Source organism: Lytechinus variegatus, chromosome 17 (genome assembly GCF_018143015.1).
Source record: "Lytechinus variegatus isolate NC3 chromosome 17, Lvar_3.0, whole genome shotgun sequence".
NCBI lineage: Eukaryota > Metazoa > Echinodermata > Echinoidea > Temnopleuroida > Toxopneustidae > Lytechinus > Lytechinus variegatus.
In genome coordinates, this window is record NC_054756.1 from 1,278,462 (window position 1) to 1,304,713 (window position 26,252).

Below are 26,252 nucleotides of genomic sequence, written 5' to 3' on the forward strand. Positions count from 1 at the left end.
ATTGCGAGCGCGAAGCGCGAGCTAAAAATTTAGATAATTCAGACCTGAAGCGGGGCATTCTAAGGCTTGCTTGTAGGAATTTACTAAGACCATACGTATTTCACTAACCAAATGATGCGAGCGCGAAGCGCGAGCTGAAAATTTTTGATATTCAGATCAGAAAAAGGAACTTTTTAAGGACTGATTTTAGGAATTCACGGAGAGCAGACTTATCTCACCAATCCACTGATATGAACGTAATCACGGACAGGAAATGTTTTATATTAAGACCTTAACATGGGGCAATCATTTTAAATAGTCATTAAAAAAGAAGCATATGCCACTACATAAAACAATAATATATTTGGTGTATATTGACTTGAAACGGGAGTTTTTCGTACAACAGGTTTATACATCTCTCTAAACAGACAATGCGAGCACCAGGAACAATGACAACATAGGCCCTGAGCAAATTATGTTTCATAAAGTTATGATAAAAATGTTTCCTATGTAATATAACATAACATGATTATAATGTAATATACCATTATAATGAATAATAATTTCTTCTTTCCCACTACGTTCCTCTTCCTTTCTCCCTCTTTTTTTCCTTTTCCCCGTTTTTTTTTTTGGTCAGCCGATTGGGGGGGCACGTGCCCCCCCATGCCCCCCCGTAGTTACGCCACTGATCGATCATGTCGATAGCATCCTGGATAGCTCCGAGCTCTCACCGCACTTTGTGTTTTCATACTCACGCTATCAACATGGCTAGTGTTTGATTTTGTGTGTGTGTAAAATATGAAGAATCCAAAATGCACCTGAATTGCAGATAGACCTGCTACATGACCTGTTGTCATTGTCTAATGCATCGGAAACTCTACCAGGATGTATTAAAATTTGACTTGTAGCTAACAATGAGTTTTCGCATTTTATACTACGGAGACACTCTCTGCAACGCATCGATTCCGTCGAAAATGCGATTAAAATCACAATAAAGAGCTGACAGTCTTTTGTTGAAAATTGGTGGTCTGGGACAGCGGTTCATCCTTTCAGGGGGTATCTCACTGGGCTTGAAACTAGTTCGCTAATAGTTCGCGACTACAAATTTTGCTAGTTGCAGAGACGTCTCCGCGACATCTCTGAGACGTCTCATGAAAATTACATACAGAGTCTCCGAGGAGTCGCAAGAAGATTAAACATGTTTAATATTTTTGGAGACTGTTTCTAGTCTCCGCGACGTCTCCGAGAAGTCTCCATCAGTTGCTGCGACGTCTCGGAGACTAATGATATCCGCGACTGCTGAGACGTCGCCGCGATGTCTCAGAGACGTCTCAGAGACATCGCGAAGACCTGCTGGAGACCAAAAAAAAATAATACATTGCGGAGACGTCTCCGCGACACTTCTTCACACTGTTTGACCCACTTCAGAAACCACGTGACTGAACGCGTGCTGATATCCCTCCTCCTGCTCCAAGTCAGGTGTATGATCTTTCAAACGTTCCATCGAGACGTCTCCTTGGTGAGAGCGCAAGCCATTTTTGTCTCCGAGACGTCTCCGCGACTGCAGCGACTGATAAGTTGGAGACTGTCGCGGCGACGTCTCCGTTGGTGAGATAGGGCCTATAGGGCCTGAAGATTTGCGCCAGATGAACAAAGGCAAATTGTTGTCTTCATCCAGAGTCAAGAGATACCGATGCTGTCCCGGTCCACCAAGTTTCGACAAAAACCTCTCAGCACTCCAATGTGATTTGAATATCATTTTCAAAGGAATTGGCGAGTTGTACACTCTTAAAATGTTGGTCTACATACTGCCCACGCAACAATTGGTTTAAAATTTATTCAACTCTGGGTAGTTTTTAAGCAATTCTGTGTAGTTTCACCCAATGTACACATTATCGGCTTAAACCTACCTATAGAATCAAGAGAAATGAATAAAGTTTAACCAGTTGTTTTGTGGACAGTATTTTGCCCAGCATTTTGAGAGTGTAGAAAGTGACTCCGTAGTAAATGCGAAAAGTCAGATGTTGTTGTCACCCAATGAAACCAACGGCATGTACCGATCAAATAATAGTGACATCATTTTCAATGGCATACGATTGGTCGGTTTGGAGTCAGTTTCGTTGATGTGACTGTTTTCGCTCAACGACGTACATTTCACAAACGCCGGCGTTAAATCAACACCAACCTGCTGACTACATGTACATGCATATCGGAAAACACTAGAGAATTCTTGAAACAACACCGGTTTGGCGTTCGGCTAACACCACTTTGGTCATTTGAGCACCACCAATTAGTTTTAAACCAATTTCGGTTTGATTCTAAAGTGGTGTTTTAACACTTCTCTGGTGTTTTCCGATATTGACACCCGGCTGGTGTTAAATTAACACCGGTGTTTTTGCATTGCAATGGAAAATTCAAGAACAGAGTAAATCTACTATCAAATGTCCGTCAAATGATAAAGAACAGCATATACAAACTTGTCGAAAATTGGTTAACCGGAACACCTATTCCGTCCCATGCAGTTCAGAGTAAGTCTGCAGAGTGTAATGGGCGTGTGTGTGTGTGGGTTTGGGTGCTTCTGTGTGTTTGTGTGTTTCTGATGAGGATTGGGACTTTTAAAGGTTTATTTCTTGTATATTTTACATATTATGTATTTTATAATTTGTATGTATTTTGATTAACAGGGCCCAATTGCAAACGAGCTTTTTATCTTTGTTAATGTTTTTTATCGTGTACAGCTGAATTGGTCACCCTCTATAAAGATGTGAAATAAATAAATAAAAAGAGTTGATGAAAATTTGTAAATGAATCGTTGTCGGGAATCAAGGGCTCAATTGCTCATTTGATGCAATCATGTTGAACAGCGACTTCTTTGCTTTCTTTGTCATGATGGGAATTTGAAAATAGATTTACTCTGCTCTCGAATAACGCAGAGCGAAGATCCGGTATTACATAAAAAGGAACCTATGAAGTCTAGGACATTGGCTGATATTCTTTTCCAATACATACATTGTCATTCATTAAATTCATTCTCTCATTGAATATATAGCAGTTATCTATCCAACCAAGGGAATAAAGAATCAAGATGCACATCTTAAAAATGATTTGTTTTTATATGAAATCTATTTCGTTACCAAATGCCCCTAAAAGAAAGAATATTTACAGTACATTGTACAAAATATTAAAGGACCAAAACATACAATAAATATATGGCAAGATGCATCATATCCAATCTACATGTATATGAGAATAAATAATATTTCGCTACGTCGTTTGCTGTGCCATTAGACCCCCATCAAATATAGGTACCGTGGCCGATTTGTCTGGACCGCTTGACACATGAAAGTCAATACCCCGCATCACTTTATATCATTGAGTACGGCATTTAATCGACATTACAATTTGTTTAAAAAATCTAATATACAATACATAAGTGAAATGCGATATTGTTACCGATTAATGGTTCCTAGAACATAAAGAGGGCGCTTTATTCAAATATAACATTTGACTACCAAAATGCTTTTATCAAACGGTATTGTATTTGCAAGTATTACGTTTCAGCCATCAATATGTTTATTTACAATTGACTTTTTAAAAGTAAAAATAGAAGCATAACATGGCCCTTATTATGCTACTATTGTTACACATTTATTTTTTAATTTCCTCTTTTTTTTCTAGGAGTGTGAATAAATATAAATAAATAATTCAACATCCAGATAAACCCCGGGGGGGGGGGGCAGTTCCATTCACGAGTGGATACCATGCGCGACCATTGGGTCTCGAAAAGCACCCTAAACACGTAATTTCCATATTCTGAAAATGCACCCCTTAACAAGTACTGACGTGTGAAACCCTACTCTTAACAAGTATTGGAAACAAAACGATACTCTTGGCAAATATTCCCCGAAATGAACCCCTAAACAAGTATAGGAATGTTTTATTGTTACGGGTCCTTCGGTCGTCGGCTTTACCTTATTTGGTTTAGTTCGACCCCACCTTCTACACCTCGCGCAAATCGGACTCTAAACACGTAGTGTTGGGGCAAAAAGGACATCCTTTATAAAACATTTTATTTTTGTTTCATCATCCCCGCAAAATCGACCCTAAACACGTAATTTTCCTAGTGAAATAGATACCCTTTTTTCATTATTTTTGTGTTTTTGACACCCTTATCACGTTACGTACGTAACGTGCCCTATCGTGAAAAAGACATCCTTTTTACGTGTTTTTTTGGTCGCGCATGGTATCAACTCGTCAATGTAAGTGCCCCCCCCCCCCCCGAGATAAACACAATTCTAAGGATGACGTTGTTCGATTTACAGCTTGGTTGAAAAGTGCAGTGAGATCTAAAAAAAGAAAAATGACTAAATTGAATATTTCCGTCATCATGTACTTAACAAAATGAACACAATCTAGCTTATACTCGTAATCGAGAGCTAATCAAGGCACATATAAAGCGTTAATAGCTTTCCATTGATAAGACAATGATCACACAACGCATAATTCTATTTACATAACTCAATATAACACGAATCCTAATTTATTTAGCACCAGCGACTAATGAGGGGGGGGGTTGCTTATCAGTTTATTTGGAGAGCTTGTCGGACGTTGAGAGATAATTTCTTCTCTACTTTGGAGGAAGTACGCAAACTATTTCGGGTATAATGGATTAGGGTTATGGTTTTGTAAACCATAATATTGTACCGTGACCTAATGGACATTAATTCAATAATATTTATTCTTAAAGTACTGCCCAAGAGCCGAAGCTTTTGTGAGCATTGACATGATGAACCATTGTTCGAGATAACGGAGTGGTGACACTATAAATCCAAGCCTCTATGAGGTTCGGTAAATTAAAACTTTTTTCAAAATCTGAACTAACAGTTAGACGAAATCAAAGTGTTTATCATAATGATAATTTCATTTCAAAGTATGTGACCCTATGTATGAACCAAGTGCACTAAAATATGTTTGAATAAAAAGTTTGTTTCCCCGAACCACGAGAAATATAATAACGTCAGTTCTGAAATTAGTGAAGTGAAATTATTCATTCAATAAAAGCTGTGCACATACCTCAATCATTCGGAATGTATGTAATCATAGAAATTATTCGATTTTGGCAAGCTTCTATTAAACTTTTTTCACTTATTGTCAGAAAGGTCATTCTTCGGCTCTCTGTAGACTTTTAAAATCCTCAATCATAACGGAGTTCGCTCGTTGTCACTGTATAACCCCGACTCGATGTCCACTATCGGTTCTCGCATTATACCCTTAACTGGATTATCTTCGTCATCGTCGGCGACTTCACCGCTGTCAAACGCTGGGTTGTGATGACCGTTCACACGGCTCGAGATGTTGTAAGAGGTCGGCCTGTTTCGCATACTGAAAAAAGACGACGATGTAATAATAAAGAAAAGAAGATTTTATGGAATGTGGAAAAAAAAGTAAGTACGCCTATACTTTCCCCATTCATCGTGTTCATGCTTAATATTACAATAACCAACCAGCATAGTCAACAAGGCTTTAGTGCATTTGTCTAATATGAAAGTAAAATTAAGAATGTTCAACGAAAAAGAAGACAGGCAATGGTTCAAATTTGGGGCTGTGACTACCCCCACCCCAAAACTGCGACTACTTGTCAGTCTTTTGACCCCTTTAGTTAGACTTCGCCCTAACTGTTGTATTTGTTGTTTATTTCGAGATTTTCTTGACATTTGATGTAGGGTAGATAGATGGAAGGTGAAGTGTAAAATAATTATGGTATATGCAGAAAAAAGATAGATCAGGAGAGAATTAAGATCAGAATAGGTACAAAAAAGGATGGAATCGAAAGAGGGGGCTAGGAGGAGAGGCAATCCTGCCAGGGGTGACAGGTTTCACATCAAAGGCGTCAAAACGCAATCAAACCCAGTGTAAATGGAGGTCCTTGTCGACTGTTTTTTGAGCCCTAATCGCTTAGCATTTCTTGGTGTTAATTTGACACTGTCACTGGACGAATTCTGACACTGTATGATGATAGTTCAGCAGTTATACTGATTGGCTTGGTGTTTAATTTACACCACTTTTATTTGCAGGGGTTGGTAGAAAGGTTGGAACAAGGGGAGGTGTTGGTCAATTGTAATAAGAAGTGGAAAAGAGAGGTGATTCGTGCAAATACTTACGAGGCACACACGTGCGCAATGATACCCAGTAGTAATACAACACATAGTGCCAAAATAACTGAGATGCTCATGTACAGTGCAACTGAAAATGAAAAGAAAAGACAGATTTAGGGAAACACATTTTCATTTTGGGTTTTCTCTCATTAACATTATATTCTCTTCCGATTCGAATTTTTACTTTCCGAAGCCTAATTCTGGTAAATATGAAATAAAGATGAATAAAATAGACTAATTTATGAATCAATATGATCTGTTGAAAAAAACAGTCTAACTAGTTTATTACTTCCAAGGATGCCATTAAGGGCTAGGGCTACGTTATAATTCAGATAAATTAACTTGATATTTGGCTCGGATTCCTTACCTGGTATACTTGGTCCACTTCTCTTTCTTGTATCATCGAATTCTGTCTTCTGGGACTCCTCCGTTGACATGATTGTAGAAACTGAAATATATAAGAAGTTATAATGACACACAGCAAAAAGTGTGGTGTTAACGGGTGTACATAGAGGACAACACCAGTTATTTTACACCGGTGTTAAAGTGTTAGTTTAACACCTATAGGTGTTATTTCAACACCTTTGGCTGTTACATTTACACTCTTTGGTGTTATATTCAATCTATAGGGTGTTAGCTTAACACCACATGGTGTGGTCTATTAACACCAACTGGTGTCAGTTTTAACACCACAGTTTTTACAGTGGCCTTATTTGCATTTTAAGCAGGTATTTTAATGCTTATTTAGTATGAACGTAGCTGCCTATGGAGAATACTCATCCCTGGTCCAAACTGATATATAGGCTTTCAAATATTTTGCGATAAAGCTACATGAAAACAAAAAATAGTTCAGACCTAGCATGTGATCCACCTTCATTAACAGTATGCAATTCATATTTTTGAATAATTTTCTCTCATTCACCGCATGCCATTCGTATTTTAACAACCTACTCTCTTTTTTCGACACTCTACCGCAAACTTTTATTTACAGTTGATGTAACCGTTGACTAAGCTTCGCATTAATAAGCTAAGCTTTCCCTTTAACTTAAAATAGAAAAATGCATTTACAGAACAGAAGGGGTTTAATATCAGAGATGATTTAAAACTTACACAACGTTGTTAAACTCCCTGTACTTGCACTATTTGAATCGTTACTTTCTGCCTTTGCAGTATCGATTGAATTCGTGATGTCCGTAACGTTCGAATCATCAGTCACATTAGTCATATATTCAGACGTCATCGTCACCATCACGTACTCTGACGTCGTCATGTTAGAATCTGTTGACGCTGTCATATTTTCAATATTTAAAGGTGAAGTTGAATTAATTGCGTTGGTTGTTGGCGAGGCCGTAATTGTTACGTCCAGCGTCGCAGTCGAGTTTCCAATATCTGGCGTTGAAGTTGAATTCCCCAGGTCTGATGTCGAAGTTGAATTTCCCATGTCTGGCGTCGAAGTCGAATTTCCCATGTCTGGAGTCGAAGTTGAATTTCCCATATCTGGTGTCGAAGTTGAATTTCTAATATCTGGTGTCGAAGTTGAATTTCCAATATCTGGTGTCGAAGTTGAATTTCCAATATCTGGTGTCGAAGTTGAATTTCCCATGTCTGGTGTCGAAGTTAAATTTCCCATGTCTGGCGTCGAAGTTGAATTTCCAATGTCTGACGTCGAAGTTGAATTTTCCATGCCAGTCGGTGGCAGTGTTGAAGTGATGTTGTCTACGCTCATGTTTGACATTGGAGGCAAAGTCGAAACTTCAACAGTTGTCATATTATTAATTGGTCCATCTGTTGTATTATTGTCTCCTATAGGTAAAAAAGCAATACAAATATATACGAATATTGCAACATGTGCTACTTTGGGACTCGAGATCAAATCCTAAGTTTAGGGTTTTACGATTTATGTATAGCCAGGGTAACCTTCTTTCTCACTCTGTACCCCCTTAAGGCAAATCCCTCTTACGTGTTAAGTGCTATGAATATAGTCTGATTATTATGAACACCATTAACATAATTAGAATGTGTTTTAGATACTCAGCAATAATAATAATAATAATAATGATATAGGTATATTTACCCAGGGAAGCCACTTCAGTTTCGAAAACTGTTCTACCAGCGGGTCCTGCTATTATTATTACCACGGCTTTAGCAATGTTGGTATAAATACTGCAGTAATTGCTTTGTTTGGTAAACGAAAAGGAATGACAATTCGCTAGGTTGTGTTCAATACTTGAGATTAGAAAAACATGTTGATCAGCATATACTTTGGGTGTATGATTAATACAGGAGAGTAATAATTTCAGGTAAAATCATGCGTGTACGGTTTACAAGTCGTGCATAAGAATGCCAGGCAACATTTTCGATTGCGATATAAATGAACACATTTAAACAACTACACCAGTGGTTTTGTTTTGTAAATTTGATTGCCAAACTACTGATATCTTTTTAGATAATACAATATCAAAAGCATATCATTGATTATCAATACTGACCTGTAATGGTCCCATTATCAACTGATGTCGCCATCGTTGTCGATGTTGCTACCGTCGAGGTTATGTTTTCTTCCCCAGCAGGCATCAGTGTTTGGGTCACTGTTGATCCAGGGAAACCCGTGGAGGGAGGGGCTAAATCGAAATTAAAAAGAGGAAAAACAAACCATAAATTGTGGCACAAATTATGTTTCAAACATCCTGAACACCTGAAGGCAATCAAAGACGTCTTTTCACTGTAGTAGATACTTTGCTTCATCGTAAGAAAGAGTCCGTTCTTCCGGTTTCCTCTTCTGACCAGATACTGGCTGAGGATTTTTGCCAGTTCTTCTTTAACAAGGTCACCAAGATACGTGATGACATTGACGCTGAGCTACAGTTAGAACAACATGTGCAGCAATGTGAATCATTGCCTGTTCCATTGATGACTGACTTTGCTCCGGCTTCTGTAAGTGAGATCAGGAGGGTTATTGTAGATTCTCCAGCATCGTCTTGTGACCTAGATCCAGTTCCTACTTCCTTGATAAAAGAATGCATTGATGACTTTGCTTCATATATTACAGACATTGTCAACAAATCTCTTCGGAGTTCTACTTTTCCAGCATCTATGCAACAGGCTCTCGTCAAGCCTCTCCTGAAGAAAGCAAATCTTGACAGGCAAGAATTTTCAAGTTATCGACCTGTGGCAAATCTAAGCTTCTTATCAAAGGTTATTGAACGTATTGTTTCAATACGTATTAGGTCCTTCCTTACTGAAAATGACCTTCAGAACAACTTCCAATCAGCTTACCGAGAGAAACACAGTGTTGAGACTGCCCTTTTACGCGTGCAAAATGATATCCTCACTGGAATGGATCATGGAAAAGTTACAGGGTTGATCCTGCTCGATCTCAGTAGTGCATTCGATACAGTTGACCATGCCATACTGCTGGAAAGACTTCAGTCTATCGGCATTAGTGGACGGGCTCACCAGTGGTTGATGTCTTATCTTTCAAACAGATCACAGAGAGTGTGTGTACGTGGAGCTGTCTCGAGCAAAGTTCATCTTCCCTTCTCTGTGCCCCAGGGGTCGGTCCTTGGGCCACTACTCTTCAACATCTACACTCTTCCTCTTCATGATATCATCAAAAGGCATAATCTCAATCACCATATGTATGCTGATGACACGCAAATATATTTTTCGTGCTCTCCTACACAAGAGGAAGTTGATGCCTGGATTGCTCGTGTTGAAGCCTGTTTAAGTGAAATTAGGAACTGGATGATGGAGAATTATTTGAAGCTTAATGATGATAAAACTCAGTTTCTTATGCTGGGTTCTAAGCTGCAACTCGCCAAGCTGACAATTCCAAATTTGCATATTGGTTCCTTATCGATTATTCCAGTGGATAAAGTTCGAAATCTAGGAGTAATTTTTGACACATATATGACAATGGAATCGCAAGTATCATCCAGTGTTAAACTTGCGATCTACAGTCTCCGAAATCTCCATATTGTTCGCAAATATCTCACTAAAAAAGCCGCTGAGCAGCTTGTTCATGCATTTGTTACTTCTCGCATTGATTGTTGTAACTCTTTGTTGTACGGCATTCCCTTGTCTCAAGTAAAGAGGCTCCAACTTGTTCAGAATGCCGCTGCTCGTCTAGTTACCTATACGCGGAGGTCTTCCCATATCACACCAGTCCTTAAGTCCCTTCATTGGCTTCCTGTTCAACACCGTATCACTTATAAAATTCTTTTGATAGTATATCGTGCGCTGACCTTCTCTTCACCAGAATACATCTCATCTCTTCTTGATTTTCGAAAACCTGGTCGCTCTGGTCTTCGCTCTTCTAAGACTTCTTCTCTCGATTTCTCTATTCCAAAAACCAGACGGTCATGGGGAGATCGTGCATTTGCATCAGCAGCTCCCCGTCTATGGAACAATCTTCCAACTAAACTAAAAGACTGTAGATCAGTAGAACATTTCAAGGCCAGTTTAAAAACTTATCTAATGGCCAAATTGTAAGTTGTACCAGTAGTGAGTTAAGTTTATTGTAAGCGCCTTGAGCACCCCTAATAGGGTGGATATGTTTGCGCATTATAAATGTCTTATTATTATTATTATTATTATTTTTGTTGCCTGTTTCATCGAGGCCCGAGAAATATGATGACTGCAGTATATTGCAGTGTCCCTAATATTGTAACTTACCCTCTAATCATTACTTCTAGTACTAGCAGCAGCAGCCCTAGAAGAAGCAACAGCAGCAGTAGCAGAAGAAGTAGTAGTTGTATATAGTAGCAGTAGTATAGTAACACTGTAATCGTATAAGTAGTAGCAGCAGCAGCAGCAGGAGTAGTAGTAGTAGTAGTAATAGTAGTAGTGATAGTGGTAGTGGTAGTAGTAGAAGTAGTAGTAGTTGTTGTTGTTGATGTTGTTGTTGTTAAAGAAGAAATAGAATAAGTTGTAGTAGTAGTAGTAGTTGTAGTAGTGGTAGTGGTAGTGGTAGTGGTAGTAGTAGTAGTAGTGGTGGTAGTAGTAGTTGTTATTATTGTCGATGTTGTTGTTCTTGTTGTAGAAGAAGTAGAATTAGTAGTAGTAGTGGTGGTAGTAGTAGTAATAGTAGTAGTATAAGTAGTAGTAGTAGTAGTAGTAGTAGTGGTAGTAGTAGTAGTAGTGGTGGTAGTAGTAGTATAAGTAGTAGTAGTAGTAGTAGTGGTGGTAGTAGTAGTATAAGTAGTAGTAGTAGCAGTAGTAGTAGTAGTAGTAGTAGTAGTAGTAGTAGTAGTAGTAGTAGTAGTAGTAGTATAAGTAGTAGAAGTAGTAGTAGTAGTAGTAGTAGTAGTAGTAGTAGTAGTAGTAGTAGTAGTAGTAGTAGTAGTAGAAGTAGTAGTAGTAGTGGTAGTATAAGTAGTAGTAGTAGTGGTAGTGGTAGTAGTGGTAGTAGTGGTGGTAGTAGTAGTAGTAGTAGTAGTATTAGTAGTAGTAGTAGTAGTAGTAGTAGTAGAAGAAGAAGTAGTAGTGGTAGTAGTAATGGCAGCAGCAGCGGTAATATAATTATTCATACTTTTCTTTAATAGGACCTACCGTGGTCTCACATGTAATATCTGCTCATCATAATCATTCATCAGCAATAAGAATCAACAGAGCAAACGGCGACTAACAACCGCGTACAAGTCTGCAATACCAGATCAGATAAAAGTCATCGTCATGACAATGAGTACATTCTACTCAGATCTCCATGGAAACTCTTCGTGAATTATGTTTGGTCTAAAAAGCGCGAACTCAGTCAGCGCGGGAAAGCGTTCGGTAGTGGAGCGTTTCAATTCTCAAGTGGCCTATTGATAGTATCTTATATCAGATTATCCTAGTTTAACTGTGAAAGATGCCATGCCTTCTATTCAAGCATAGATATATATATATACATGTATATATAGTCAAATGATCTATTCGTTAAAATATTACTGTCCACGGAGTTTTTATACTTTTCTTTGTTTGAACCTCTCTCTCTCTCTCTCTCTCTCTCTCTCTCTATATATATATATGTAAATAGAACATATCATATCATGATTATAGGCCTAAATAAATTACTAAAAGAAAAAAAAATGAAATCATCAATAAAGAAAACAAAAAGCTGTTAAAAGGAAATTTAGGTGAAAGAGAGAAGAGGATGTGAAAGCACCGAAGGAAAAAAGTAAATCTATCTCGGTCGATGGAAGGATCACTTGACGTGTTATATCGCTTTAGGTTGGATCTTCACTAGTTAAAGCTATTTCCAGAGGATATGAAATTTCAGTAACTCATTTATTTCATTTTTAGGTTTTATTGATTTCAATAATTAGCTCTTCATAATTGAATATTGTTTAGATCATTTTTAAGTAACATCATAAATTGATTTCACAAGGAAATAAAAAAAGAACGAAGAAAACGAAAATATATTCTTTTATACTAAAACCACAACATTTAGTCAAGTGACCTATATCTTTTTATGACCTAAATCTTGCAACTGAAAATTCTTTGAAACCAGTTTAATTGCTCCCATGAGGGAGTTCAAAATGAAATTATTTTCTTTTTAAGGTTCAGTTGTATACTTTTTCTTTAACTACAAGAAAGGTTAGAGGGACGGACGCCATCTTCACTGGAATCCATCATCACACATCTAATCTAGATGTGAACATGTTGATGTATGTAGATACACGTAAAACACACAATATAAACTCAAAAGAACGAGTGGTTGTAAAGAAGAGAGGATGATAATGATTAGAGGTATAAGAAAGTAGTGGCAGCAAAGAATTATTTCATGAGAAATTGAGTCTTTAAAATCAGGGTTAATTATCATAGATCTAGTTCTGGTACATTGAAAGAAACTATCTTTGTAAAATCATGAAATACAAGCTGAAAACTGACATGACTGATAATTCTGACGATTATTGACACAAAAAGGTATATGTGGGCCAGTGCATTAATATTGTTTAGAAGAATACCCGGCATTTTATCTAATAAACGTGCTTATTTTGCTTATTTCCCAGCAATTACACATTTTCAAGAGCCATTTTTTATTCATACATACAAACACTGATATTTGTATGGGATTCTGTTCGAGCTCATTTTGAAATCGTCACTTTAACAGGTAGGCCTATTTATCTGTAAGGAAGGAGCTGCGAGGAGATGCCAGGGGGGGGGGTGGGCTGGTCGAAAAGGGTGGAGTGAGGGCTATCGAGGGGAAAGGAGTGAAGCAAGGATGTTACACAGCATTGTCGAAAAGAGATCAGAGAAAGAACAAAGAACACATCATCTCAGACTCGGGGGAAACAGGAAACGTGTCAATTACCCCGCAGTACTAAACTTAATTACACCATGTATACTGTAAAAAAAGGAGAAAATATATTCGTTTGGAATTTATTCCTGCTCTGGGATAGAGCATCATGGGGGGAAAAAAAGGGGGGGGATGAAGGACAGTGTGAAAATGTGTTCTGTGAATGTTAAACGTCCTATGGCATACATGACTATGATATGAAAACAAACAATATTTTGATCATGCTCGAGTTACCGAACAAATTGAATAATGATTGATCACGATGTCATCTTGGAACACGACGAAGGCTATTTCCCTCTTATTTCCGTTTACACATTGGACTAGGGATGCATGTAACACGATAAGAAAACGAGAAGAAGTCGAGCTTTTGTTTCTTTCAGATGGTTTGGAAAATACGAATATGACTGTAGCATTGCTTAACTAATGTGGTGTCAAAAAGAAAAAACAATAATGAACTCTCTCATCCCCCTACCCCCTCCCCCCCCCCCCTTCCCCTCTTTCTCGAGTCCTATGTTTGACTTCATGACTAGAATTACATAAGTATCACTTAAAAGTCAGGCGTTATATTGGATCGAGAAAATCGTGGATTTATAGTCAAAATGCTAGTTTGGCCTTGTTTTGCCATTGATATTAGATTACTCATTCTCTTTGAATTATATCTTTTCTACAATAACAAATTGATTCTACACTGTAAAAACTGCGGTGTTAAAACTGACACCAAATGGTGTTAATAGAGGACCACCGACACCCTGAGGTGTTAAAATTACACCCTAGAGATTAAACATAACACTAAAGAGTGTAAATGTAATAACAAAAGGTGTTAATTGTAATAACACCTATAGGTGTAAAACTAACACCACCTATTTAACACCGGTGTAAAATAACTGGTGTGGTCCTCTATGTACATCGGTTAACACCACAGTTTTTGCTGTGCACGTACAGGTTTATGACTATTCTAAGGGGTGTGGGAAACCAAATCAATCACCCCTCTACTTTCCTACTAATTTAATAAAGTTATAGTCCTTTCAAGTTTGCGATATATTACCCTGGGGCCCGTTGCAGAAAAAGTTGCGTTTAAACGCAAGTCAAAAAATCAATCGCAAGTCAAAAATGCGCGCTGTTGATTGGTTGAAAATCAAGTTGCACATGATTTTTAGAGTTGCGTTTGATTGCAACTCTTTCTGCAACGGGGCCCTGGGAACTACCGATTTTGATTGGATTATTGTCCCCTGTGCCACAACTGACGGCTATTATTTCATTCAGAACTGTTTACTTTTAAATTACTATAAAATTGGGGGGCAAGGGTAAAATAAAACGAATATCAATATCATCACCCCCCCCCCAAAAAAAAAATAAAAAGTGACCTGATACTAACAGGGTAAAGGTAGGCCCCTATTTATTACTTTTATGATACGGTGGGAGTAACTAACTGTGTGTCATCATCATATCATTTCACTAAGTGGCCTCGTGTATGAGCTATAATCAGAAATCAAAATCGATAATGAGGAAATGAACAAGATACGAGGTTATTAAAAAGTGATTCCGTAAAAACGCAATTGTTTATTTCTTTGCAATTTTTAATCTCTAATTATTTATAGCCGTATTTAATCTATTTAGAGGTTATTATAGTACCCTCTAGTCTTACTGATTGAATACAATTCCATGAATTTTATTCTTTTTTTTTCAAGATTAATATATTAGACATATTTCCTTATTTCATTATTCTCATCACTCACTTTTGATTTTTTTTTCATTTTGAATCAATTAACAAAAACTGGCTTTTAAAAAATCAATTTCAAATGTATTTATTCATTTAGAATAATCAAAAGGGGAAAAAGTCATGTTTCCAAGAAAATTAAATTAGATAAGAGAGTATACCCCACTCCTGTGAAATAATTTCATCACACCTGTGATTGCATTGACAAATTTCCCTTTTTAATAGTGATCTGGGGTCAGTTTAAACGGACATATCTATTCTTTTGACCAATATGACCCATTCACACACATTTTCATTTTATTTTCCCTCTATTGTTCTGCGATGGTTTCATTCTCAATTCTGAGTTAATAATACATGCGTATATATACACACCCTTCATATATTTCTTCGTATGTGTTTGTGATCCATCGCACTTGTACGTCCCTTTCGTATTTGCTCGTTCTCTTACTTTTTTATCAAACAGGTTCTGATATCTTCAGATTGTAATACTTGAATAAAACTCGTTTACGAAGAAGTTATAATAAAAATAAATGCTAATACTCAGACAGGTCGACAGAAACACCCCCCCCCCCCCCTGCAAAAAAAACCCCGGGAAAATGCATCTAAAATTTGGAAAACTCGCTTGTTATGACACATGGTTTACAGAGAAATTAGTCATAGAGTTTCGCATACGTAAACGCATATTGGTTTCAGCGTGTGGTGTTCGTTTTCACACTCTCCAACAAAAGGATGTGTGTTATATGCCAGCCGATACAGAGCAGCTGGCCAGGAACGCACGGTAATTCAAATGAAATTTCCCATTGTGACATAGCGCGTTATAGTGGGATTTTATTTTCTTCCTCATAATGATAGAGCGATTTAAATTTCAAAGTTTTCATTTGGATCATGAAATTTTATCGAAGTTTACGGGTATGTAATATGACTGAAATTTGTATATATTGGCTGAGTAAAATTATCGCTTTGTGTTACATACACCATTTCCTGTTTATTTTCTACAAAGAGAGCCGTTAACTTTGATTACTGTTCAGAATCCATATAAATATTTTACACTTTCCACCATTCTCTGCCTATTTCATCATCCCTTTTCTAATAATCATTCCTCTAAATAGTAGAATTCTTTAGAAAAAAGCTATTTCCGTGCTTGCGGAGTAATACGCTACTAAGTAAATTTATATACGTTAACCATTCCTGTTATAAAAATCAAACAACTTTTTATCAATTTATTAAAACTAATTTTTATTTCCTTGCATTTTGCAGTGATGGTGATTACATGATAATTGTGAATATAAATCGATTATGTATTCTGGTAAAAAATATAATGAAAAGCGTTATCGTAATTTTGTAAAATTCATTCGTTTTCAAATGCCTATTGACAAAATTCCCTGTTTGAATGCATGTATTACTTTGTGTTCGTTGTTATCACTAAATCTCTTGAATGCACATGGTTTAATAACATTTATGCAATTTACGCTATATTTCTGACACCACTGTTCCTATAATATGGGATTATGGGGGCGGCTATTAATATATATATATATATATATATATATATAATGAAGTAGATTACTGTCAGTTGTCAAGTACATGTCATTTATATTCTATCATCCTTAAAACGATAAACTAATATTCCGTAACGAGGGCCGTTTTATATCTCATTAGAGATGTCCTTCACTGGGTGTATGAGTGGAACAATGCATAATTCATGCCGTATTTTCAATTAGCTATATGGAAAGGATCAGAAGTTTTATTGGATATCATTTTACGCACCAATGACTCAGATGATTATGGTATTGGTTGGCGATAGGAAGTGAACATTTTGGTATATGGTTAAAACATGTTGTTCTAAAAATTTTATTCAATACTCAATAGTTATCTTTACTATTATCATTAATCCACCATCAACGTCAGAAAACAAAATGACTTATTTTGTAGCACAACTTATAATTGTCCTGAAGCTTTCACCAACATCATCCTTTTTTTACATATCAGATCCTCGGCAATGTCATAAACCTTCGATGTTGCATCTTCAATTCTCTTCGATCTTCAGTCTTCTTTAAACTTCAATCCTCCTTTATATCATTCTCCTCTCATTCGTTTACAAATACCCGATGTTTACGGGAATATTCTATGGAAAATATCTCATCAAAATCGGATGAAAGGTCCTGAAGTTACGCGATTTTTAGTTGTCCATGACTCTAGTGTGTGTGCTTGGTGTGTATTTTTTGTGTGTGGGTGTGTGTGTGTGCGTGAGGGTGACTGTGTGAGTGTGTAATTGTGTATGAATCAGTTCTTTGCATGCCATCATGTAAAGAACAAGTTGATAATGTGCCACGTCCATTCCGATTCATTTATGTTTTATCATCAATGAAATCAAAATCCATCCAAATTAAAAAAAAAGATGAGTTAGTGTTATTTACTTTCCAGGATTAATGTTTATATAACATGGTTAAGGTTAATACTCCCTGATTTTTTTTCTACGAGGGTATTGATTGTATTTATTATATAAGGCTGCATAACTCTATGATGAAAGGCGAGACTAAACATCATCACCCAACTCATTCCAAACTCATTCCATATGCATGACAACATGATATAATCCACGCCTGTTTCACTAAAATATCACAAAGTTATGAACAGTCTTGGCAGTTCAAAATGTCTGTATTTAAGGAAAAGAATATTACTTTCAGCCTTAAATACCATTCTCCTATAATTGCCATTACTATAATGTATTGTACTCCTTGTTTTTAATGTTGAAAAAACAATTTTAATGATAACCATTTAGTAAAATGTATCATTGTAGAAATAACCAAGTAAAATGTCAATTGAAATAACAACACTAATCTGCTATTATGATATCAATTATTGATATCAATAATGTTAAAATGAAAAAATGATGACACCAACAATAATGCCGATAATATAGATGTAAATAGTTATTGAACTAATACCAATGACTAACAATGACTAACAGATACTATACTCTAAAAAATATTGGGTAAAAATGTCCCATGAGTGAGGGTTATCATGTGTCTAACGAACATTGGACATATCATTTGGGCATTTTTATTTATCCAGTGTGATGAAAATTTTGCCCATTCTAAAGTAATTGCTGCTTATTTTGTAACCTTATTGGCCAATATGCTTCCCGCATTGGGTAAAATTCTGCCCCAAACTGGTTGGACACATAATTACCCTCGTGGTGGTAAAAATTTTACCCAATATTTTTGACAGTGTAATATTATAAGTAGTATATAGATTTATATATCGCACTTTCCTACACAACTTCCTTAAAGTGTTTCTTTTTAAAACCACCACCATCCTCATTCATATCATTATCATCACCCCCCCCCCCCCTCCCCATTCGACGTCAATTTCTTTTCAATATCAATAAATTCACAATACTCTTTCAAGACCCAATCCTCTTCGTCGTGATCATTCTCTTCCTTCTTCGTTTAGATCAGACCATGGAGATCTCCCTCATCAGATTATTATGGCAAAAACATCATGAACATAATTCATATCCACCTCTTCCTGAATACATTCATCTAGTTGTTACCAATAACAATATTACCGCCATTCTCTGTGTCAATATCGTCACATTTCACAATTGAAGAGTGAGTTGTATCCAATCGAATAATGCATATTGGCTATTGCGACTCTGTATTTGTTTTCGAATAAAAAAAATCATCCCTACGACAGCGAAGTAATTTGCAAATGACCAGCAGACATGCATCACTCTCTTCATTGCGCGAAGGATTTTTATTAACTGTTTATTATCATGACGTGAATTATCCTGAGGGAATTTATCGCTTTTTTATATAGCAACCTAATTTATGAAAATCTTCAGGGATGATTGATCGTTTTTAGTCGCATAGAAGTTATGATATCATTGTTGGGAATTGTAAAATATAGGAATCTTAACTCTCACTCTTTATCAATGTTCAGTTTGAGCCTTCGAGGAGGAGAAATAAGATTTAATTAATGAAAGAGGAAGAAAATGAGATTATATAAACGAGAAGAAGAAAATAGAAAAGGGGAGTAAGTGGTGAATGAGGAAAATGAGAAGGTTGAAAAGGAAGGAAAAAAAGGAGAAAAAAGAGGGAAAGAGAAAGAAAGAAAGAAAGAAAGAAAGAAAGAAAGAAAGAAAGAAAGAAAGAAAAGAAAGAAAGAAAGGGAGAGAAAGGAAGAAGGAGAAGAGAAGAAGAAGAATAAAACAGTAGAAGAACATGGAAGAATGATATATTTTTTTTACTTTTCAAAATAAAAAGTTTATTTACAATCAAAATTTCACAAATAAAAAAGGTGTAAGCAATGATGCTCTTAATTGCAGAAGAAAAAACGAGAAGGAGGGGTAGGATGGAAAGAATACGGAGAGAAGGAAGGAAGAGCAAGAGTATAGGAGCAGAGAAAGTACTAAAAAGAGATGGAAGAAGAAGAAGAAGGAGGAGGAGAAGAAGAGGAAGAAGAAGATGATGATGAAGAAGAAGAAGAACAAGAAGGAGAAAAAGAGGGGAAGGGGAAGAAGAAGCAAGAAGAAGAAGGAAAGAAGAGGAGGAGAAAGAAGAGGAAGAAGAAGATGATGAAGAAGAAGAAGAACAAGAAGAAGGAGAAAAAGAGGGGAAGGGGGAAGAAGAAGCAAGAAGAAGAAGAAGGAAAGAAGAGGAGGAGGAGAAAGAAGAAAAAGCAAGAAGAAGGAAAAGAAGAAGAAGAAGGAGTAGAAAGAGAAGGAGAAGAAGAAGAGGAGGAGGAGGAAGAAGAAGCAAGAAACAAAGAAGAAGAGAAAGAAGAAGGAGAAGAGAAGAAGAAGAAAAAAAAAGAAAGAGAAGAAGAAGAATAACGAGGATGAGAATAAAAACAATAAGAACGAACAAAAAAAAATAGAAAGATGGACAAGACGATTATCACAATGAGTGAATTTCAATAATCTTCATGACGTCATAATACTAATTTATCAGACTGTATTACAGGTAATAAACACACCATATGAATCTCATTCAGAGATGTAAATATGTAGATTACTAGCAAATAAACTAATATAAGATGAAATTTTATTAAAAGAAAAATGGCTATTACCATGTAATATAAGAGCATATTTTTTAAGAGCAATGAAATAAAACTACATTCTAATTACATATTTATATGATATACACTATCCAAATTCTAGGTGAAAAATGTTCCGGTGAATCTTTCAACAAGACAGTACAGGGTTCCGTTAATGTAGCACTAAGGTTGGAAATTAATTGGAAATATGGAAGAACCACTCTGATTGGCTCCCGGTCAGAATTTTGAAAAGAGTGCGCATGTTATTATTATTTATTTATTTATTTGGCCATAAAAAATGTAATTTTAAATTGAATAATTAAATGTGAAAAGTATAAATGAAAGCAAAGAAGAAAAGAGCAAGCAAATTGTTTTTCCATGGGCCAGGGCTCGCAAAAATAAAATTCAATACTATTGCCCAGAGGCATGCAAGCTCTCATAGAAAAAAACAATTGAGAGAGTGTTGCACATTCCGGTATATAAAATTACACATTCAGGTGACATTATTAAAATTCAAATAAAGCACACTCAACAATGTTACGATGATCTTGATTGGTCAATCACATTTAGCAATTATTGATCGCAAACCATTTTGTTTCGGAGTCCTGCCACTGAATACAAGGTTCAAATACCCAGTAGAATTTATTTCAATTTTCGTTATTTTCACATTTTTTCGATATATATGAAAGAAGTCATTATTAACACATACATATAAAATATCAGAGAGCTATCAGACATGAATTCCACATGTCATACCTTATCTTCACATCATGTTCTTGGCTTAAACTACTCCTGAAGATTATCTGAACTACATGTAAAAAAAAAAGAAAATTTGAAAATCATGCATTGACTTTCATCCGCGTTTTCTGTTTATGTATGACGATTATACTGCCCTCCGACCATGGTATATATCGGGCTCGGGAAATGTGCCTTTGTTCCACCGATAATGGGGCCATTAACCAACGTAATTATCAGTTCACAATAACATGAATAAATACCTGTAGATGGTGTCTGGCCGCGTATCTTACCGACGTACAGCGTTATCAAAATCACTTGGAAAACCCCCAGTAGAATGTCTCCAGTCTTCATGTTGCTTCCAGTTTAAAATCACCGAGCTTTCGAAAGAGATGCAGATTTACAATGGAGATGGTGTTTTCAGGAGATGCTGCTTCCATTACAATGACTGCATCTTCTCAGCCAGCCATGCCTACATCCATAACCGCACGCACCGCAGGTGGCGATGAATAGAGGTTCTCGTTATGTTCGACAATGCACGCACGCGCGCGCATGCTGGCTTTGAATGGCGATAGTCTTTGATAACCACACCCTACTTGATGTTAGTTAAATATGTTCCTTACAATTAACATTATCATGTGATTAAAAAATGATGAATGGCATTTTTTCCATTGTTCTATAAACAAATACATTTTGACTTGATGGATAAGTGACGATTTTGACAGAACTGAAACACGTACTTGAATATATCTGTAAATCGCTTAGAAACGTCGTTCCGATGGATTAAGCGCTATATAAAAGCGGATTATTATTATTATTATTAATATTGGGTCTAATGATTAAGACTAGTATACATGGTATAAGCAAGCTCAAACAAGCTGTATCGTCTGCTAGAAGATTATGCAGAGATGAGAGTAAATGGCGCCTTCATTGTTTACAGATATGACGAGAGAATGGTTATATCGGAGCGTACTCTAGGGCGCTTTCTTTCAACGAGATAAAAGTGCGAATATACATCTTAGATTTGTTTTTTTTTTCATCGTCATCGCCAATAGTCTTTCATATAAGACAGTATTGTGTCCAGTCATCCACACAAAGACGTCACATCGGCGCATTCATTACCTGGTTAATTAGTATGAATGGAATTTGGCACATCACACTCTTTTTTTGGAGAAAAAAGTGATAATTTTTGTTTATTATGTAATCAGTTATAATTATATGATAGCAGCATGCATTTAAATGATTAAGGGAGTGTAATTAACGATAATGAATGACAACTACTTTGAAAACGTTTTATTCAATAAATATAACATATAAATATGTTTTGGGATTATGTTAACATTATTTTACTACATTCCTATAGCCTAGAGGGTGTGAAGGGTAATTATATTCCAAATGATATCATAATTACCAAGAATATCCAATGTTAAAAAATACTGATTAATCAATAGGTATGTATCGTACACCATTATGTAAACTCTCATTGGCCCACTGGCCTACACATTGTAATACTCACTCACACACTTTTTTTCCATACTGTTTTATTCTGATTCCATGAACAAAAATATATAACATTTCAATTTAACATTTCAAAACACATAATATAACATTTTACATTTCATATTTTGACTTTTTTCACTAACTTAATACAAGCATAAATCATATATAACTTAAAGGAGAAACAATGAAATCAGTTATAAAAAATGGTTGAAACACCACTCCTCCCCCCCCCCCCCCGCCCCAAACAAAAAGTCTTCCCTTGCACATTTGTGGAGGGCGATTTATACATGGAATACAAAGAAAGAACAAACAAACAACACACACACTCGTCCTTTTTTCACACACACACACACACACACAAGCAAACGCACAAATGCATCAACTCTAGATATACTCTCAACATATTGGAAATCTTTTGTCGAAATCTTCGATTATAAAGTAAATAGTGTTACCATATTCTTGATTTCATTTGTAGCATGAAATAAGTAAATACATGTATCAGTAAATATCTATCTAGCGCATCATGCCGTTGGCTGCATTGGTTTGAGATTAGACATTCATTGAGATATTGCTTTTTTTTCAATGCAGAATTTTTCTGCATATCCAAAATTCAGACATAACCCGCATGGTTTATTTAAGGTAAGAAATATATCATTAAATAGGTACGAGGTTTCAGTTATTAGAAATATATAGGCCTACTTGACGATATAGAAGGATTGATCTTACACTGTTGAACCTGTCGTTAGAGGGCGGTCGTGCTCTACAAAATGAAACGGAGTGGAGTTAGCCTGACCGAGTCGTCTCACTTCAAACGCCCAATTTTGTACTTTCCGCTTCTTCTAAAATAAAAAAAGGGGGGGGGGGTCGTGAACAACTAGTTCTCCGACTTACAAATGGGTTTCCTTGCTATTTAGCTTATTTACCAGATCGGCTAATTTTACTACTTCATTGCATTTTAACTCGGAAACGGTAATATGCCTGGTTCAGAAAGACACGAGGTAATCACAAAAATAAGATAAAAAACAAATGCATGGAAGGTAATTCTGATAAAACTATTCTATTACCTTTAAAGAAAAAACTTTGGTGAGTGAGGGTATCTCATTTTTTTTCAGCTGTGTATCGATCAGATATGATTATTTTGTCTTGGACCAACCTTCAACGTCACCATCACCCACATGTTCAAATAATCATCTCTTCGTGTCTACAATCCTTAAAAATTATGTTGAGATGCAGAAAATTTGTTGAGATGTGACGATTTTTGGCTGGGGGTGCTGAAGAAAATTTGACAAGCGCCCCCCTACCCCTAAGAAAAAGGATTTCACTACAAAGTGAAAGCCTTTATGGTGCAAGAAATTTGACAAGCAAAAAAAAAGGGGGGCTTCACTCAAAAATAATGGTCAATTTCCTTATATTTTCCTGATTTGTCACACCTATCCGAATTCCTGGGGATGCTGCGGCTGCTGCCTATGGGAAAAATACACGCAGCACTCTCCTGGGAAAATATTGGGGGCACTTCATCACCCCCCGCTTCCCAGTGCCATTTGAGATGACGAGATCTCGTCATTTCTTCATCTTCTAGAAGAGAAGAAAAAGATGATCAGATGACATGGTCGTGGATCTGAGATCGTGTCTTCTGATCATCTCTCCCACAGGTTCTAGACATGACGAGATCTTGTCATTTGATCATTAATATTAAAAGGATGTAGGCATAATAAGATGATTATCTCATCATCTGGGTGGCAACTTTAAGCTTTATTATGGTCAGACCCAAAACATGAACCCCTGTGTCAATGTCTTACCAGGGAGTACTCCCAACTACCTGGTCTAACCTCCCCGAATAGAGCTTACAGGCACACACCACAACGCCCAGAGGATACTTATGAAGATGGATATCCAGTGCACTTTAATTGATGGTAGTCCCAGTAATTTGGATTGCCATGATTATATTCCAGTTTGATTGGTGTTGGTTGTTGTTTTTTAATCACATATTTCCCCCAATCGGATTTCGAGGTTCCTGCACTGGTCCATAAACGATGATTGATGAATGATATTGAAATTGAGTTCATTCTACTCAACTGATTCTTGGCTTTCATGATAAATACGCCACCTACGTTCATAGGTCGACCACTTTTTTTTTTAAAGACAGCACGGGATAAAGAATACATTTAGGATCATACCTGTCATATTTTCCCCATGCACGGCAGCCATACCGTGCGTACGGCGAGTCGAAAACAGCTGTTTGACCATATTTTGTACCAGCTACAAATGGGTGGTTTGAATTAAATTAGATAAAACGGCTGGACTCACCGTCCGGTGGCCGTAGAAGAAATGTGACTGGGGGAGTCATTGAAACAAGTAAGATCGCAGGAAAACTGTGGTTAAATGAGATTTGCAATGAGACAGACACTGTGGTTAATGCACGTTGTATTTTAAACTTGTTTCTCAAAAAAATGTAACGTCGCATTTTGTGAGCATATACCCGAAAGGCACGAATTTCTACATGTATATAGGCTCATTTTTATTTCACTGTTTATTACAGTATAATTTATTTCATGCACATCATCGACTATAAATTAATATTTACATTTGTTGTATCCCTATTAAGTACACGTCGTTTAATTGCTTTACACTAGACCAATTACCAACGTCTTTCCTAGGGGCTTTCACAATGGCTCGTGCGATTGTTTGCGATCAGGTCTTGGTCACAGTATATGTTGCACAGAATCGTATCGCAGTCGCACCAGCGTTGTGAAAGGGGCTTTATTTACAATTGTGAAATGTGAAATACGTTTCCTCTCATTCGACTTCAGTCTATCCTTATAGTACAAAGTGTAACCAAGAAAATAATCATGACTATCTAGACGCACGAAAAAATGTGTGTGTGTGTGTGAGAGAGAGAGAGGGGGGGGGGGGTGAGAAGGAGGGAGAGAGAGATCGATCTGTTATTCCCCATATAAACTGAAACCATGAGCATCCGGGATTTTCTCTCTTTTATCTCCATGATTAATGTATTGTCTTATTGCCTGCAATCTGTCTCTGGATTTGTTTGGGTATTTTTTTACAATGAAATGTGAAACGACATGAAAGGGGAGTCAAGTGGTTATAAAACAGGAAATCAACGACTGATAATTAAATAAATTCTTTCCTTCTTCCCTTATGTCTTAAAGCGTTAACAAAACAGGGTCCCTAGGCAATGTTGCAAAACATTTATCATCAGAAAGATTTGAGCATTCGAATTTATTCAAAGGGTTAAGAGAATTCATTCTACATGATATTCCCATAATGTCGTTTGACATAAACAACTGTTTATATCAATTTTGATTATGCATGGATAAAAAAATCCTTTATCCAGCTTTTTGGGCAAGTTTCTTTTTGCCCAAAATGATTCCTTAGGCATTGTGTCATTATGCCATTGATTATCATGTATTCTTGTACTTGTTTTGAAAATATTCTGCAATTCAGCCTTTGGCTGCGAATGGATTTTCAATAATCCATTACCATTGACGTGTAAGTATAATTGCCCCTACACCAAAAGTTGCCCCTACCCCAAAAATATTTGAAACTTATATTTTTTTCTTTACTGAAAAATCACCGAAAATTTACCCAAAAATGTTTCCATTAAATCTTACAATTTTATATCGGAAAATGCAAAATCATTCCAAAGACAAAGTTGGTCACTTAGCGATCTCTACTCCGAATATTCTTTTTTTTTAATATTAAGCGTCGTGCCCCCCCCCCACCCATAAAATATCTGCGTACGACCATGTATGAGTAGATCCTCTTAGTCTCGAGAGTATGACACTGTTTGAAAATAAAAAACGAATTTCTTAACCATGTTGTCCATGAT

At 36.5% G+C, this 26,252-nt stretch overlaps 1 protein-coding gene across 1 annotated transcript; it reads right to left on the reverse strand.

The window, feature by feature from the left end:
• Positions 1 to 4,266: 4,266 nt before the first annotated feature.
• LOC121431142 (coagulation factor V-like) lies at positions 4,267 to 21,385 on the reverse strand. Its single transcript, XM_041628648.1, has 6 exons — positions 21,169 to 21,385; positions 8,624 to 8,755; positions 7,245 to 7,937; positions 6,502 to 6,582; positions 6,141 to 6,222; positions 4,267 to 5,361 (listed from the first exon to the last, which is right to left on the reverse strand). Exons 1-6 carry the CDS (start codon positions 21,257 to 21,259, stop codon positions 5,178 to 5,180), a joined length of 1,263 nt encoding a protein of 420 aa, XP_041484582.1. The 5' UTR covers positions 21,260 to 21,385; the 3' UTR covers positions 4,267 to 5,177.
• Positions 21,386 to 26,252: the final 4,867 nt, after the last annotated feature.